At 42.4% G+C, this 18265-nt stretch overlaps 1 protein-coding gene across 1 annotated transcript in view; it reads left to right on the top strand.

Annotated features, from left to right (window-relative positions):
• Nucleotides 1-18259, top strand: part of LOC116399572 (protein crumbs homolog 1-like) — a 31895-nt gene extending 13636 nt beyond the window's left edge. Inside the window, exons 4-13 of the mRNA XM_031876814.1 lie at nt 1461-1600; nt 3778-3963; nt 4070-4183; nt 7732-8688; nt 9509-10050; nt 10853-11018; nt 12504-13365; nt 14995-15111; nt 15285-15411; nt 16104-18259. Of these exons, the coding sequence (XP_031732674.1) occupies nt 1461-1600; nt 3778-3963; nt 4070-4183; nt 7732-8688; nt 9509-10050; nt 10853-11018; nt 12504-13365; nt 14995-15111; nt 15285-15411; nt 16104-16325 (3433 nt within the window). The 3' untranslated portion in view covers nt 16326-18259. The remainder of the gene's footprint in view (nt 1-1460; nt 1601-3777; nt 3964-4069; nt 4184-7731; nt 8689-9508; nt 10051-10852; nt 11019-12503; nt 13366-14994; nt 15112-15284; nt 15412-16103) is intronic.
• Nucleotides 18260-18265: the final 6 nt, after the last annotated feature.

Genomic DNA, 18265 nt, shown 5'->3' with positions numbered 1-18265 from the left:
TGGTATGCTACACGACGCTCTTGCGATCGAAGGTGGCAGGGCGGGGGGGGGGGGGGGGGTTGGTACTGGTGTTAGTACCAGTGTTAGTACCAGTGTTCGTACCAGTGTCAGTACCGGTGTCGGTACCGGTGTTGGTACTGGTGTTGGTACTGGTGTTGGTTGGTACTGGTGTTAGTACTGGTGTTGGTACTGGTGTTGGTACTGTTGTTGGTACTGGTGTTAGTACTGGCTTTGGTACTGGTTTTGTTACTGGTGTTGGTACTGGTGTTGGTACTGGTGTTAGTACCAGTGTTCGTACCGGTGTCGGTACTGGTGTCGGTACTGGTGTTAGTACTGGTGTTAGTACTGGTGTGAGTACAAGTTAGTATGGCAACATGTCTTTCATATATTGTCTGCTGTGGATTAATAAAGTTCTCACCTGAGCTCACAATGCAAACGTGGTTAACAACTTGTCTGGTAAATCATGTCACTCTACAACAGCACAGAAACATGATCATACGCAGAAACTAAACATGAATCAAATAGCAGATGCAGCTTGTCACAGTGTTTCCAATGATGTTTAGTTCAAAGTCAAGGCCCTCTTTGTATGTTTCCAGAATGAAGCTTCCATTAATCTTTATGTTTGTGTTTGAGTATTTGTTTTTGCTGACATGCATGAATGATGTATTTGATGAGACTTTGGTGGAATCTGATCAAATAATGAATTATATCAAGGTTAAAATCGTACATTAAGTGATACTGGAGGGACTGTATATTATTGTCTGATCCATGTTGGTTTATATTAGTGCTGATTTCTATATGACTACACTCGGCCAGCAGTGTGTTGTGACAGCCTGAGGCTGCATGGCAGACATTAAAGTTGACCAGGGATAATAATTAATCCACTTACTGCCAGCCATTGTGATGAGTCATTAGACGGATAGAGGTGGTGAGAATACCTGGTAGTAACACTGAGTAGACGAGGACGGATAGAAGATGCTATATGTTACACTTAGGAACAAGAGAACTGATAAACATAAAACAGAAGATCTTAGTGCAGGTTTGGACAGAAGAATGAAGTGGTCAGACGCCACACAGCTGATCATCAGCACACAATTTCTGTGGAACTTTTCAGATTTCTTTTAATGAGTGCCGCAACATTTAAAACGTAAAAAATCTCTTTCAATAAGTTGGTGTCCAAAGATTCTATTATCTTTGAATATTCAAAGAGAGACTGTAACTTTTGACAGAATAACTTGCACATTCTTGCTGTGATACAGAAAAGGAAGAATTCATAAGAAATAACACACCCTTGCTCATTTCAACACACTCAGGGGGTTTGTTACTACTTAGTCCTGTATTAGTCACTTGTGGCCACAAGTGACTAATACGGCTACTGTTCAGAAAATAATGAAATAGCCTTGCAATCCATTTTTATTCACTCTATATATCCATTTTGCCTTTATTCGTCCTTCCTCCAGATATGAGTGTGACTGTGAGGGCACCGGCTTTGTGGGCGACCACTGTGAAGAAGATATTCCTGAATGTGCTTCCGACCCCTGCCAGCATGGAGCTACTTGTTTGGAGGAGATCAACCAGTACAAGTGCCTCTGCTGGCCAGGTACACATCACTCTGTGCACCACCTCTACACCTGCTATAACCCACTGCTCAGTATACGCTATCATACTGTTATATAGCAACAAAACATCATCACAGTGTGAACAATGTGCTGATAAAAAAGTGCAAAGGAACTGTCAGTCAGGTCAAAATTCCAAGACATGGACTCGGGCTGGATAATCTACCCGCGGTTATGAGGCGGCTGTGGTTGAGAGGTAAAGCGGGTTGTCTTCCAATCGGAAGATCAGTGTATGAATGTGTGAATGAATAACATGTAGTGTAATGCGTTTTCAGTGGTCTGAAGACTAGAGAGGCGCTACACAAATGCAAGTGCGTTTACCATTTGTCTTGTGAATTGTGCTCTAACATTTCCATTCAGTAGATTTGTGCGTGTTTGCCAGCATGCGGTATGAGTCTGCTCCTCCCGTCTCTTCTAACTGGGTCCCTGAGGATCCCTGAAGTGTCTTAAATAAGAGTAGCAAAAATATTTCCTGTCCCTCTATTTTCTCGAGTTCTCTAGCTGCTCATTTAAAGGTTACATTATACACTTTGTCTCTTCCAGAGCAGATGCACTGGGACACATTTTGATTGGAAGTTGGGAATACTGACTTGGATATATTGACTCCTGACCTGTAATGGATTGGGGAAACTAAACTGTCTATACAGGCTATAAGCAGTTTGGTTGAGCTCTTGTGCAACCTACAAAATCCACAATCCTTGTTAGTGTTGCCAACTATTGGAAGATATGCTCGAAAAGTCAACTTCACAAGTGACATCACAACCTTAACTGACCCTAAGCAGTTTTAACATCAGCTCTTATTTTTAAAGCTGATATTATTTCATTTCATGTGTTTCAATCTATAAGTCTTAAATACTTTCATGAAGGCTGTTGTATAGATCGACTGTGGACACTGGCATGAACTGGTTCTTGTAAAGCATATTTTGTGGAAAAAATAAGTCTATTTTTGAAAAAACATAAAAATAACCAAATATAGAGAGAAACAAAAAATGCATTCCAAAGTTCAACTGAAGCTTGTATAAGGCATCCGCACTCTGAGTTAGTCAAATAAAGTGGGCAACCCCCCATGTTACAGTTAAAACATGACTTTGTGTTTCTATCTGCAGAGGGAGGGATACATCCTGGTATTGACATGCAAGTTTGGTAAAGAAATAGTGTATGTCATTTACAGAGCTCTATTGGCAGAAATTGAGTGTAATATCAATAAGTACTTTTTCTTTTGTGTATAATCACCTGAAAATCAGAATGATTGTATTTTCATTAGCATCGAGTGAGCTGTTTATATCTACATGGAGCCCGTTACCATGTTTCTACTGTAGCCCAGAGCAGAATAGTAATGTTTTCATGACAGCCACCATCGCTCACCTACTTAACACCTGCAGCCTCACCGCTAGAAGCCGCCAAATCCTACACACTGGTCCTTTAACAAAACCCACTCGTTCAGAAAGAAACGTACGTTTTCAGCTCGCTTTATTCAGACAAATCTGACAGCTGAAGTCTTTATGCAGCCCGTGTTTATGCGACTCAAATGGCCAGCGAACAGTACAGACATCAGCTCTAGCTAGCTAACAATGTGTGGACGATGTTGGTGTGTAAGTTAGGATGGAATCACTTCATGGCCTGTACGGATAAAATTAATAATTACAGTTACCATGAACTCTTTTAAGGGGAGACAACCAGGCAGGATACATGTTTGTCCATGCACTGATCAATTATGATATTTGTTTCTATTTTGCTTCATGTTTTCTTTCAGAACAAGAAAACATCCAAAATACACATTTTGGTGTTTATTTGACTACTTTGTCTATTTGTTTCTGCAGACTTCTCCTAAATTCACCAAACGTTAACATCAGATAATGCCTCATTTGAATATTTTAATATTAGTTTTTTTTACCCTATTTACCTGCAGTGTCCTCGAAATGTATGGAATTTTACAAAACATATATTTAAAAGCCGTTTGCTCTAAATGAGTTTTTCTCAGACTCTGAGCCAGAGATCTCTACTTCAGTAGCTCTTACATGCACCAAAACTCCCACTTCCATTCCTCTCTGTATTCTGAGGGGTTTGTCATATATCATTCATAGCCTGTTTAAACAACATGTCATTACTAAAAACATTGTATTGACTCATCCTTTAAACATTTTTGTTCACGTGCATCTAGGTTACGAGGGAGAGAACTGCCAGCTGGATATGGATGAGTGTGGGCAGCAACCCTGTGAGAATGGTGGCGAGTGTTTCCAGCGCTCAGATATCCTGAACTACAGAACGCTGCCTGAATTCAGCAAAGCCAATTTCAGCTATGAAGAGGCCGCCGGGTTCATCTGCCGCTGTCTGCCAGGATTCACTGGTAAGCTAGTTATAAACCCTGTTGTTTCCCATGTATATTCTGCCTTATTAATAACTCAATGAAGTGATTAGGACATATGAATCTCAGTAATGTGTTCCGTTGGCAGGAGACAGCTGCTCAGTCAATGTGGACGAGTGTGAGTCTGCTCCGTGTCAGCATGGAGGAACCTGTCAGGATCTGGTCAGCTCTTATCAATGCATGTGTCCAGATGGCTTCACAGGTAGGAGAAACCTCTTATCTGCTCGTCTACTCTCATCTTCCTCCAGAGAACTCCCCACGGAGTAGTGTCCTGTCCCTGTCCCTGTCCCTCCTCACTGCCTCACTGTGAGCATGTTCAGCTGTGATACTGTTCAGACTTTACTCACTTTACCAGGTGGTTATTAAAATGAACCACGGGTTCAGATTAGTATCATAATGACTGAATGCACACAGAAGGATTCACAAATGTATTTCAAGAATTATAAATATGAAATCATAGTTTTGTTGGGGCGCACTCATGTCAAAGAAAAGCTAATTGGCTACATCCCTGCTGAAAAAAATGCATTTGTGAATCGAGCGGCGTCAAAACACAAACAACTAGAGTGCTGCAGGGATTTCTGTAAATCAACAGCAAGTTAGCATCTCCCTTTAAATACATCAAATAAAGCATACTGAAAATGGTCAGTACGAATACTAAAAACAGATTATTTTTGCATGTGCTGTGGATGTACTCTTCTCTCCTAATGTCATGCACAAAGGAAGTGAAGGAGCCTCTCATAGCAGGGACATTAAATAGATTTGCAGATGGTGGGTAGACACAGATCTCTGACATTAAAAAAGAAAGGTGAAGCTGGCTGGTGAAGTCAGTGGTGAGCAGCAGCCCACGCTTTTGTCGAGCCTTTGACTTTTTAAGAAACACTTATCTCCAGTAAAAGGTTACTGAAATATTTCTAAAGGTGTTTGTTATTAGATCATTAGAGCTGAAGCGATTAGTCAATCAACAGAAGTTTCATCAACAACAAACTCTTGAACTATTATTTCTTGCAAAATATTTATAGATTATAGTATTAGTGAATCAGATCGATCAATAATGAAAATAAACATGCTACATGCAAATACCAGTGCTGTTCCTTCCTCACACAGACATCTTAGTTTACTTAGGTTCTGTTCATTGCACATCGTATTGTTGTGTGTTATCAGAGTAGATTAGATTAAACACTGGGGAATCCTGTCACAAGACAACTCTCTTTTACAGTAATAACGAGTGATAAATTGATAGTAATCAGTGTTTTTGTGTAAACAGGACTGAATGTCCTCAGTAGACAGTGTCAGCCGACAAGTCTCAGTAAAAGGGTTAATATTCCTCCTGCTGATCATTCCTCAGAGCCAGCCAAGGTATTAATTCGTCATTAGAGGAGATTTGTCACTCAAAAACAGGAAGAACAGTCCCAAAAACTGACCTTGAAATGCACAATCTGGATTTAGAAGTGAGGAATTCAGCCAGACGCTCTCATCAACACACTGAGAGGCAAATTGAATCTGCTAATGGTATCGTGCGATGTGGAGCAGAGGATAGAAAGGCCATATGGTATGGAGGAGCAGAAAACAACAAAGCCAATATAAGGTGCCATATGTCAGGCGTCCACCCTGGGTATTAGACGGGGGTCTCCTATGATATTTGTCAGGGGGAGGGGAGATTACAGAAAAGCTGCTTAGGAGCCTAATTAAAGCCTGATGGAAAAAAAAAAAGACAATGAAAAACTTGTGAGCAAAACAACGGCCTTTTTCCTAATGATCTGCATTTCTGGAATGCTCTCTGTAAACATCACTCTTGTGCAACAGCAAGCAAAGAGGAAAACTCCATGTGGCTCATAAACCTCCTATTGACTTTGTGTGGCACATGTGCAAGAGGTTGACTGTCCCTGTGCATGAGGTCGTCACTGTAACGCACTGCTAACTAGTAGAGATGGACTCTCCTTACTGTACCTGCGCCATGCTTATAGTTTTAGAAGGCCTTTGGACATTTGGATTAAAATGTCTGAGTTTGGTATTAGTTTTGTCATGTATTATGAGTAACGAGTTTCACTGTGTGGCTTCCTCAGGTTGGCTACAGGTGTGTGCTTTAAGCTTGATTTAGTCAATTACAGATCATGTGAACAAAAAAACTGCATTATTCATATCTGAATCTCCAGATTTCCAGCTCTTAGCTCTTTTATTGTCAAACTATCAACCCTGATGCAATCTTTTTTTTCTGAAAGTGAACATACAATTCAAACATAACATTTAACTAAAACTTAAATCTGAGACTTTCCAACTGTCATCTAATAATTGATTAACAATTCACAATTAACTTCAAACATTAGAACCTTGACTTTGTTGACCAATATCAACCAAGGTTGGAGTCAGCCCCCCCACCACCATATTTCAAAGTGTTTTATTTATTTCCATTGGAAATAATCCCCTTTATTAGTCACTAATACCAGCCCATTGGCAATACATCTAATGTGATAAGATCAGACACAATGGTGGATGAGACTGACTAGCTGCTATGCAAACGTTAATAAAAAATCAATATGGGCTCCATGTATCGGTCCATACATGGTCAGGTCTGAAACCTTGAACCTGCAGCACCTCCTGCAGGTTCATTCTAGCATTTCCTGCCACTCGTGGGCATCCACAGGCCGGCACATGGAGCAGGGAGGGGATGCAGCACTGCATTCCTCTTGTCAAACACCGAGAGGAGCCAGCTGGAGGAGGCTTAGCGCTCTGCTCGGGCTGGGCTGCAGACAAGAGAGGAGCAGGGGGTGTGAGGGAGGGATTCAGGGAGGAATGGAGGAAGGAGAAAGAGAGGGAGGTAAAGAAAAGTTGGGCGGGGCTGCCTTGTAATCACTTCTGCCTGTCTGCCTTGTACAGAGTGGACGCACGTCTGCTTCGTAAGCGAGAGAGAGAGAGAGAGAGAAAGAGAGAGAGAGGGAGGCTGGTTGTGTCACTTCTGTCAGCCAGCAGTGTGAGGAGTGTGTTGGTGGTTCACTCAGTGGATCATGGGGGGAAGCAGGTTGATGCTGCTGCTGCTGTGCTGCTGCTGCTGCTGTGGGCTCTGGGGGCTGACAGGTAAGGTACGGTACAGCACTTTAAGGCTACATTAACAAAAAAGTTGCGTGCTTATGTATGAGGGTGGAGTCCTGGCACAGAGAGGACAAACAGCTTAAGGGTTCCTTAAGTGTAGAGTATTTTAAAGGACTATGTTAATGCGAGTTGACTGCTGCTGCCAAGGCTTAATGTTGAATGCAGTTTGCTAAGTGGCTGTGACTACTGAAACCAGGCAGGTAGACTGTAATTCTGGCTCAGGGTGTGTGTGTGTGTAGGTGTATGTGTGTGTGTGTGTGTGTATGGCAAGCATGTAGTACATTATTTCAATGTCTAGCTAAAACAAAAAGTAGGGCAGACACTGATTTAATTGTTTTAGGGAAATCAGTGCAAATCTAAGTCTTCTCTAATTATCTAATTGTGCAATTAATGTTTTTTCCTCCAGTCATGACACTAATGGAAAAATGTATGCCTCAACCGTATCTGCCTGTTCATCGGTATGCGTCTAATTATATCATTGAATGTACTGTGTTTTACTTTCCAGGCTCCCTTTGCATTCCCCCTGATTGAATAACCAGATTTATGTGGTTCAATTATTAGTAAATATGTCTTCAATTGTGATCCATTCGAAGGGTGTGTATTGGCTGCATCAGTGTTGTTAAAGTAAGTAGTAGTACTAAACGTGAGGGTCTCTCCATGCAGGCGTACACTGTGAGGTGGACATCAACGAGTGTGATAGCAATCCCTGCAAGAATGGCGCCACGTGTGAAGATGCTGCCAACTTCTATAGGTGTCACTGCCCTGAGCCAGAGCCTGGCCAGGAGCCTTGGGGCGGGAGAGACTGTGACGTTGGTCTGGTCGGCTGCCAGCAGCACCACTGTCAACACGAAGCAGGTTGCGTCCCCGTGCTGAATGATGATGGAGACCATAGCTACACCTGCCTGTGTCCTCCTGGCTGGACCGGAGAACTTTGCAATACCTCCACCACCTTTTCCTTCAACTCCGAGGGCTACGTCCACATGCAGCTGCCTGTTCCCAAAAACAGGATGAAACGAGAAACCAAGGACCAAGACAATCATGGGCTCCACATGCAGCTCCGATTCAAGAGCACTCTGGACGACATGGTGCTGTACTACCGGGGCACCGTGGAGCGCTTCGTCTCCCTGGAACTTGTTGGAGGCTCCCTTCGGGCCAGGGTGAAGTCAGGGAAGGTATGGCAGGTCATTTACCCTGGCCTAGTCAATGACGGTGAATGGTACCAGGCCACTGTGACCATGGATGAGAGGCTGGTTCTGGTTGTAAAAGGACCAGGCTGTGAGGATGACTGCTTTGTGAAAAATGAGGACTATAACCATCTGATCTTCCTCCAGCCCAGCTCCTTTCAACAGCTGTATGTTGGAGGGGCACCGCAGGAATATTTAGCACAGACGTCCAGCGGAAGGGGGTTCATTGGATGCATGGAAGACCTTCAAGTTGACCACAAGCTACTTCTGCCTCTGGACCTCATCAGAGAGGAGAACCAGGGCTTGGAAATAGGATGCAGTAAAAAAGATTGGTGTCAAGATGACCCATGCATGGAACGTGGGCAGTGTGTGGACATGTGGGTTCGTCCCAGCTGTCAGTGTCATCGACCCTACTATGGAGAAAGCTGTGAGAAAGGTGAGAGTGTACCTAATGGGTTAGTAGGACTGAGTTTGACTTAAAAACATTGACATTTTCCACTGGATAGAGTAATTTGTGGCGAGCAATCAGAGCGGCGATCTCCAGGACTATGCGTAGGAGGAACTGTAGGAATGCTTCTGTTGGTGTGATTCTTTTGTATCCCACTCAAAGTAAGGGTCCTGATTTTTGGTGAGGGTATGACACATCCAAATGTAGGGATGAAATATAAACTCCCTCCTAACGAGCATTCAATGAACACTTTGTCTAGGCAAAGCTGCCAATATCAAAGGCTGAGCTCCTTTATCTCCTCCACTCTGTAATAGAGTTAGCTCCTACTGCTGTTTGAGGCTGCGATTAAGCCAAAGTGTTAAAGAAGTACTCCAGCAAACTGGTATTGCACTGCCGTGAAGTTGGAGAAAAGGATGAAAAATAGAGCATTATAATTCAAAGTACATAAAAATCGAAACACTGCACCACAATCCAAAGCCATGTATTCCCTACAGTATGACTCAAAGTCCAAAGGCACTGGATCATGCACTTCTCATGATGCAACTCAATCGTTTACCTTTCTGGTAAATGCACTTCTTCCAAACTTTATGTTGACAAATGTGGCTGTTAATGCCCAAGCTGAGACACACAAGTGTTTCTTTTATTAAAAATAGCCTCAATAAAAATAATGAGACGTCTCTGATAATTCATGTGGAACTGAGTACTCCTTCAAGAATACCTAAATAAAGGATTGCTGATATAGGTTTAGCGTGTGCCATTGTGTTTGGGTAAGATACTGATAACTTTGTGCTTCTCACCCCAACCTCAGAATATCCATCCTGGACCTTCGGTCATGAGAACACCACCAGCTACGTTGGCTTCAACATCACGGAAACTCATGGAGACAACTTCACTATCTCCTTTTTAATGCGCTCCCTCAAACACAACGGTCTGCTTCTGCAGCTCCATCGAGAAGGAAAGCCCTACCTGACAATCTATCTGAAGGAGGGCACTGTTGCTATTTACAGCCCTCACACCACACTGCTGTCGGAGGCCAAGTTCGTCACTGACAGCAACAATAATTTGGTGACTTTAAAGGTGCAGTACGGCCATGTGGTTTTCCCCAAAGCAGGAAATCATCGCGCATTAGGAAACGTTAGTATAGAGGCAGGGGACGTGGCATATGTTGGAGGGCTCCCTGCAGGCAAGAGTATGAATGCCTGGGGTGGAAATGTCAAGGGCTGCTTGCAGGACATTCGGCTGGACCACAGGCATCTGACCATTGAGGATCATCTGGAGGGGGTGGAAGTTTACCAGGCAAGCACAGAGGAGAACGTGCTGCCAGGATGCCATAGTGATGACACATGCAAGGTGAAAGAGGCATTTATTGTCTGCTGTATGATTATTACTTCAACTACAGAATAGACAACAATAAGATGAAATGTGCACTCCCCTCAAGATCACGTGAAATGCAGAAAAAGGCTGAACTGATGACAGCTTTAGTATTTGTTGCTGATATTCTTTAACTATGTACAGTAGTGTTAGGCCTTACCGGTCATGTAAATACATCAGAATTTGTCAAAAGTTAGTGCTGCATGTCTCCAAGCTCAACTGTACTCTGGCTCAGTTGCTCTTTGATATAGCTCACTAAAGCCAGCATGAGAATGTAGCAGATTATACTGTTAACATGCTATGTTATTACTGTAGAAGTGTAGCTCAGGCTAATGGGAATGTAAAGTCAAGATCACCAAAGTCATTCAAATTTATTTTCTGGCTTTAATTCAAAATACTTTTGAGAAATTTCAGTTTGGACCAAAGTGATGTACTGACCAACCAATATTGCCAACTCTTGAGACACTTTATGTAATCAAGTAAAAGAGTCCATGACGTCTAACATAACAGAGATTGACAAAGCTGGTTTATATTCAGTTTTGATGAAAAGACAGGTAAACACTATAATGTGTTGCCAGTGTGTAGCGAGTGTGAAACACTGACCCGTGCTTAAGGTGTTAGCACCTTGCAGCACTGTCTGATAGCTGGGCTGTACTGTATTAACATTGATCTGGTTGTTAGTGCTCAATCCTCTCTGTAGCTTTTACCACTGCCGTCGCATCAGGTGAGAGACTTGACAAGTGATCATCTAATCCATCCATCTGTGTCTGTCGGTGCACAGGATCAGCCCTGTTTCAATGGTGGGAAGTGTCAGGTTACCTGGAATGACTTCCTGTGCGACTGTTCCATGAAATACTCTGGCCAGCTGTGCGAGGCACGTTTGTGGTGCGTCGACAACCCTTGCTTTGACGGAGTGCGTTGTGTGGACCTACAGGATGGTTATGAGTGTAAGTAATCCTTTGACAGTGATTATCGCTCTCTTTATCAAGTCAGTGTCAGGTCAAGTTTGTTTGTTCAGCTCTTAATTTCTTAATTAGATTCACAGTCTTAAAAGGTATCTGAAGGGACAACCTGCCAACCGTAGACCCTCACTGACATCAGAGAGAGAACTCCCCAGTCCACGGGAGGAAAGAAGCTCCCTGAACTCAGGAGTCTGACTGCAAGAGGTGTTTGAGAGGACGGATTATCCATACAGAAACAACAAACTCATTTTTACAAGTAGCAGAAACAATAATATCAATAATAATAACACACTTTATTTTTGTAGCAGCTTCCATACAAGAAATGCAGCACAAAATGCTCTACAGGAAGATTGACTGAACATTAAAAAAAGCAAAAAACAAACTTCAGTGCAGGTAGTTTGAGACTAGACATTTAAGCCAAACAATATCCAGTTTGACACGAATTCACTACAGGTCTCGATTATACCGAAATAACTTTCCACCACCTCAGAAGATCTTCCCACGGCTGTAACCTCACTGCAGGTCTCATCTGTTTCGGGTACAGAAAACTGACCCAGAAAAAACACCAGTGTGACACACCAGCGTCTTCAAAATCTACCAACCGCTGATAACAATTAGAAGAAAAAAAGAACTAAAAATATGAAAATGACTTCCATCATTGGCTGCATGCACATATACATCAGTAGAGGCATAAAATCACTCAAAAGTCAACATGTTAAAGAGTTGCAGCAGTTGCATGCAACTTCTGCATGTCCTTCTTTTTGGGAGTTTATTTATATATAAATACACAGTTGATGTCAACTGTCAGTGATGTAATACAATCCCTATAATATTTGAGATTATATGTTAGTATTTCTAAGAAAGCAGGATTGTGGTGCAGCTGGAGAATGTAGTTTGGCTCTATGCAAATGATGTGTAGTAACGTCACAAACCAGTGGATGATTTCATCTGGTGACTTGTGGAGCTAGTGGTAGCTGGTTTCATTGGAAAAGAGTTGTCAACACACATTTTACTTTCTACAGTTACTTAAGTGAAGTTAATGTCTTGTTCCTCTCTGGAGCCTTCATGTTCCTGTGAGGTTGTACCTGCTGGCAGACACAACTGAAAAGCGAAAGTGAGGCTTAAATGGAACCAATCTTAACACTGATGGTGTCATCATCCTACTGCCATTGCATTGTGCAATCAACATTTATTTCATAATGATAAATAAAAGCAAAACACCTGTCTATTGCCAATTAAGTTAGATTTGATATTTGTCCTCCTTCTGGAAAGCACGAGCGCTCTGCTAAACAATTGTACAAAGCAACTAAGATGAGCAACAATGGTAAAACATATCTGAACTGTACTTCAAGGAGTGCTTCAAGGTTTGGGGGATCAGTAGGGGGTTTTGAATCAACATGTAACTTATACACAGTCCTTGGTTTCAGTAACTTCAGTAACAAAACTACTCATCATCTTCTCTTCACACAGGTTTAACTGAAGCCATTTTTCAGGACAACGCTCTTCAGTATGTTGCAAACAGCTCCCTGCTGAGCCCGGTAACCAACATCACCATGGATATTCGGACGCGGGACGAGAACGGTATCTTGTTGCGGGCCTTCAGCAGAGCAGAGGTCTTCTGCCTGGGTCTGCTCAACTCCTCCCTGCTGGTCAAACTGGACAGCGGGGCGAGTACAGAGCTGCTGGCCTTCACAAGTGACAGGGCCATCGCAGACGGAGCATGGCATCAAATCCAGCTGGCCATGGTCGATCCCACGCAGTTAGCATCCCGCTGGCGCCTCACCATTGATGGGCAGAGAGCTGGTGGCAGCTTCGGCATTGGAGGCAACCTTAACTTCCTCAATGACACCAAAATCTGGCTGGCTGAGAAATACACTGGATGTTTAGGGGAGTTGAGAGTGGGTGGAGTCTACCTGCCTCTCATAAATGTACCAGAAGCCCCTCAGATGAGCCAGTTCTCCAAACTGGGTGGGCATGAGCCAATGATAGGATGCCAAGGTGCACCCATTTGCGATTCCCAGCCCTGCCTTAACCAGGGTGTATGCCAGGATCAGTTTAATGAGTTTAACTGCAGTTGCAGCGCAGGATGGGAGGGGGAGCTGTGTGAGATGGAGGTAAATGAGTGTTCTTCAGGTCCCTGTGTCTACGGGACATGTAAAGACCTTCTAGCAGACTACCAGTGTGACTGTGAGCCTGGATACACAGGAAAAGACTGTCAGCACGAGGTGGATAACTGTCACAAGTTCAGCTGTGTGAATGGAGGAATCTGCATGGACACGGTGGGAGTTCACACATGTTCATGTCCTACTGGATACGTCGGCAAACGCTGCCAGTGAGTAAAGACTTCCTCAACATCACATTTGAGTCTTTTTAGCTTTTGCTCATATTTATGAGAATTACCATACTGTTGTGTAATGACATCACGTCTGTAAACATCCTGTCTGATGCGTGGAAGATGCTAAATGAACCAAAAGCTTTGCGTAGCCTTTAGGGAGGTCTATTGGCAGAAATGGAATCTCATATTATATTCTCTTTAGTATAATCACAATTGTTGTGTTTTTGTTATCTTGAAATAAGCCATTTGTATCAACATACAGAGCTCAACGTCCTCTTCACTGAGCCTGCCACCATGTTTCTACAGTAGCACAGAACTAACAAACCAAAAACTGTCTGCTAGTGCACAGCAGGTTCCTCAGAGCTTTTCCCCGTAGACAGCTGCTGCTGCTCAGTGTTGATAGCTGAGTGACTGAACCAAAACTGTCAAATTGGGAGCTGTAAAAGCAGAACAATGAGCTAAAGGGAACTGCAGAGTTGGTGATATTATATAGTTAAATGAGATAAATATATTATATAATTAAATGAGACTACTAAACCCCATCAATAGGCCTTTACAGCATCGCTGTGTTCACTTACTGCAACCGTGGTGTAGTTCTTTTATTGCCTAACTTCCACTTGTTACTTCTGACGATTATATTCACCGTTCACAAATCATAAAGTGGTGTTGATTTTCCAAGATTATCTTGCTGAACTAAATTTATCATCAGCGTCACCGCCAAGTTTATTTTATGCTATAATCCAAAATCCAAAAGAAGGGATCCAAGTCGATACTAACTTCCTGTTGGCCTACAAGAATGACGTCATCCCTGCAGCACTCTATTACACATAGTCATGAGACGTGAAACATTGTTAATCTGAAAATATTGATGATGTTGATTGATGAGAAGTGCAAAGTGTCTATCTTCACAAACTAAATAGTTTTTTGCGACACAAAACTGGTTTCATGTTCATGCCATTCTTATAAATGACATTAGCTTCAGATCATTATTTATTCTCAAGTAATCAGCGTTACTGCTGAACGTTAAACCATAAGTAAATTAGATTCAAAACAGACCTTCACCAAGGCAAACAATGGTCAAAGGTTCTATATATGACATTCAGAGCATTATTAAAGCAGCAAACCGCTATTGTGTATGTAAAGATATAGAGGAGTAATGTCTACCTGAGCAGAGGATGAAGGCGCTCTCCCTCTGTGTGTGTTGGCATCAGAGCTTCTCTGTTCTTTGTTTTGGTAGTCGGGCCAGCCGCCCGTACATCTTAGTGCATTTGAGTCCCTCCCTTCCTGGCTAACTCGTCGCCCACCTTCCCATTCCGTCCCAGGTAAACGCTGTTCGCTCCGTCAGCTCTGTCAGACTGTTGCCATTATTAGCAGTGTTACTGTTGTTATCCCTGTTGTAGTTGGTCCTTGAAAAGGGAATGCTTGATTTGATGAAGCACAAGCCACGATCAATGCAAAACGTCAAACCAAACTCAATGGTGGAATTAGGCCTTTATGATTGTGGGATTAATTGTGAAGTTCTTAGTTTCTCCTCGACTGCGTTTGGGTCGTAATTAAAGGTCACCTACATGTATAACTACCAAATCATACGTTTGAGTGTACTGAATATGTGTGTGTGTCCAATAGATGGCGTTTTCCTCCAGCGGCGTGCGATTCAAACACAGAGTGTCTTAATGGAGGGGTCTGTATAGGAGGTGACTCTGGAGGTAACTGCACCTGCAAGCCGGGATACACTGGTGCCAGGTGAGAGCAGCACACTGCACATTCCTCACCACTCACACACACCTGCTGCTCAGGAAAAAGTGTGTCTGAGCCACATCCAAGTGTAAAGGTCAGGAGAGAGTGTGTGTGTGTGTGTGTGTGAGCTGCTGCTCTGTCAGTCAGCGTTTTGTTAAAGCCCTTCTGATGTTTTTCAGGTGTGAGACAGAAATAGACGAGTGTGGGTCCAGCCCTTGTCTCAACGGGGCCACCTGTCTGGACAGACTCAACCACTTCCAGTGTGTGTGTGTGCTGGGTTTCAGCGGCACATTGTGTGAGAGTAACGTAAGTGACGGCCCGATCTTCACACTGACTCTACATTTGAGTTGATTCACTTTCACAGCATATGTGCTAAATCAGAACCTGAATCTGAGTCATGGGTTTAAGATTGAAGGAACCTTTAGCTGACACAGAAGCAATGACAGGAAACAACACAGACATACACAGAAAGTACGGTTTGAAACATAAGTAACAGCAAAATAGCATTACTATATGTTAATCCCATAATCAACTGTCCAGTCCATTCCTCTGCAAATTGGTAACATTTCAGGATTGCTAAATTAACACTAAAGGTTGTAGAATTGTTCCAACACAAAAGGGAACCATGCAAACTTTTAAATTCCATCAGATAGATGAAAATCACTCAAATAAAGTTATAGCTTTGTATAACTAAAGGTGAAAAGTTAGAATATTCTTTTTGATTCGTAAAAATAAGTTTTATTATAACAGCAAATACTAACAAAAACCAAGAACACAATAAAGAAAACTAATACAAACAACAACAGTTAATAAATAGATTTTTGTCCAGATTCTCTTCAGATAAGACAACTGCCATGATGGAGGAGATTAATTATGGTGGTTAATTATGTATTAACCACTGATAAACCCATTAGTGATGACTTATGAGTGCCATATCAGAAGAATTAGCAAAGACGGAATGGTCATATATTATAACATTCTGTCCTGTCCTCTTGCAGAAAGAGGAGCATCAGGAGCGAATCCCCTGGCTGGTGGTGACCATCCCTCTGATCACCCTGTGTGGGTTACTGGCTATACTGGTGGTTTTTTGCCTCATCATGACAGCACGGAAGAAGCGTCAGTCAGAGGGCACCTACAGCCCCAGCTCACAGGAGGTGGCTGGTGCCAGGCTGGAGATGGGCAGTGTCCTTAAAGTGCCTCCGGAGGAGAGGCTGATCTGAGTCCTGAAGCCCTGCAGCCCTGCCTTACTGCCTCACATCCAGTGGATGTATCTATGTAAAGGGCAGAGAGAACACGTGCTCTGATGTGTCACACTGATGGCCTTCCTGGCCTACAAAGAAGCAATGGAAGATAAGTCAATGACTGATCCTCCACCTGGGAAAACTACTGACCTCGAAGTCTGACAGATGGACAGTTAAAGACCAGAGGCTGAGAGAGCCAGTCTCTTGATTACTCAGGCTGTCCTGTTGGGGACAGTGCGGTCAAAGGATGCTCTGACCCTGAAAATCCTCTTGCAACTTTAAGTCTTGAGGACAATCTCAAGCTTGATTCACGTGGGACCGAAATTATGCAAGAGCACTAAAGAAAAGCCCAAACCCTATGGGTGTAAAGGAATGTATTACACAGGCTGGAACTCTCTGACACCCTCCATACGGTAAACTAAAGGCAAGCAATTCATCATTTATGGTTCAGCAAAGCAACACCGATTTCACTGCTGATTCTGCTTTGTATGGCAGAGGAAAGAAGCATGTTTACAGGGAGAAGAAAACATTTGAGACCAATTCTGTCAAACTACAGAGTTTAATTTGAGTATAAATTGCACAATACTATCAATGTGTATCTTTCATCACCAACATGCTCCTTGTAGGATTATTAAATTACACATAAAAGGAGGCGTCTGTTTTATAGTGAGATTTTTACAATAATTTAGATCCTGGGTGTATTTTGTTAGAGGTCCCTCTCAATGCTAGTCTTCATACTCCATCTCTCCTTCCACAGTTCATTTTGTCTTTTTTGTGAAAGGGAAACAGCAATTGCAAACATCAGCTGAAGAAGGAATGCATTGTTGATTCAAACATCGTCTCCTTTTGGTGAATCGGAATCTTTGAATTTGTACAATATTTTCTGAAGCAGCAGTGATTTCAGGTGCTTAATATCTGTATATAGATTAATTATTGTTCCATGGAAATAGAGCATTCTTAAGTTGAAGACAATACTCTTCTATCATCTGTCTGCAGTTTTTCCTTAACTCAGTTACTGAGACATTTCTCCTTATTTAAGCTGCTGCAGTCTGTGAGGGACGAGGACGTTGCTGCAGCCTTTGCAGGAGTCAAACACTGTTATGTCAATATTTGCTGTATTATATTGTCAATGTGCACTATACATGCTCACCACTCTGCCGTTTCTTTGACACTGTGTAAGGATGCTGTGAGTGTTTTAACAGAGTTGTGTTGCATATAATGTGCTGCAAAACTTCCAAGTCACTGTATTTTTCCTTTTTTTCAATATTTTTAAGGGGAACAGTATTTATCAGTAGGAATCTTATTGGTATGGTCTCAGGTGTTATCAGTATTTATGGACATACATAAAAACAATTTGTACAACTTATTTGCTTTCTTTCTAATAGTTAGATAAGAAGATAAAGAGGCAAAGTATGGAGTGTTGGCAGGATGTGGTTAGCCTAGCTTAGCATAAATAGTTGAAGTAGGAGAAACGGCTAACCTGGCTCTGTCCAAAGTTCTAAATTACACCAACCAAAAACTCTAATTTCACTGATTAACACATTATATTTCCATTTTTTAAAAACCGTACACAAACACAAATGTAAAATTGGCACAATGTATCCCTCTATCATGAGTTACCAACAGCAAATCTATACATGCTCGTTACATGCATACTTCTACTTTATACTTTTAAAATATACTTCTGTCTTCACAGGAAGTTTTTAAGGCAACAAAATCCCTTAGTTCACAACGACTCACATTACCAACGACTCACATTAACAACGACACCTTAACAGCGACTCACATTACCAACGACTCACATTACCAACGACTCACCTTAACAGCGACTCACATTACCAGCAACTCACATTAACAACGACTCACATTAATAACGACTCACATTAACAACGACTCACATTACCAACGACTCACATTAC

Source organism: Anarrhichthys ocellatus, unplaced genomic scaffold (genome assembly GCF_004355925.1).
Source record: "Anarrhichthys ocellatus isolate YVR2014 unplaced genomic scaffold, GSC_Weel_1.0 scaffold116, whole genome shotgun sequence".
NCBI classification, from domain to species: domain Eukaryota; kingdom Metazoa; phylum Chordata; class Actinopteri; order Perciformes; family Anarhichadidae; genus Anarrhichthys; species Anarrhichthys ocellatus.
Note: the sequence above shows the minus strand (reverse complement) of the source record. Positions and strands in the feature narration are given on the sequence as shown.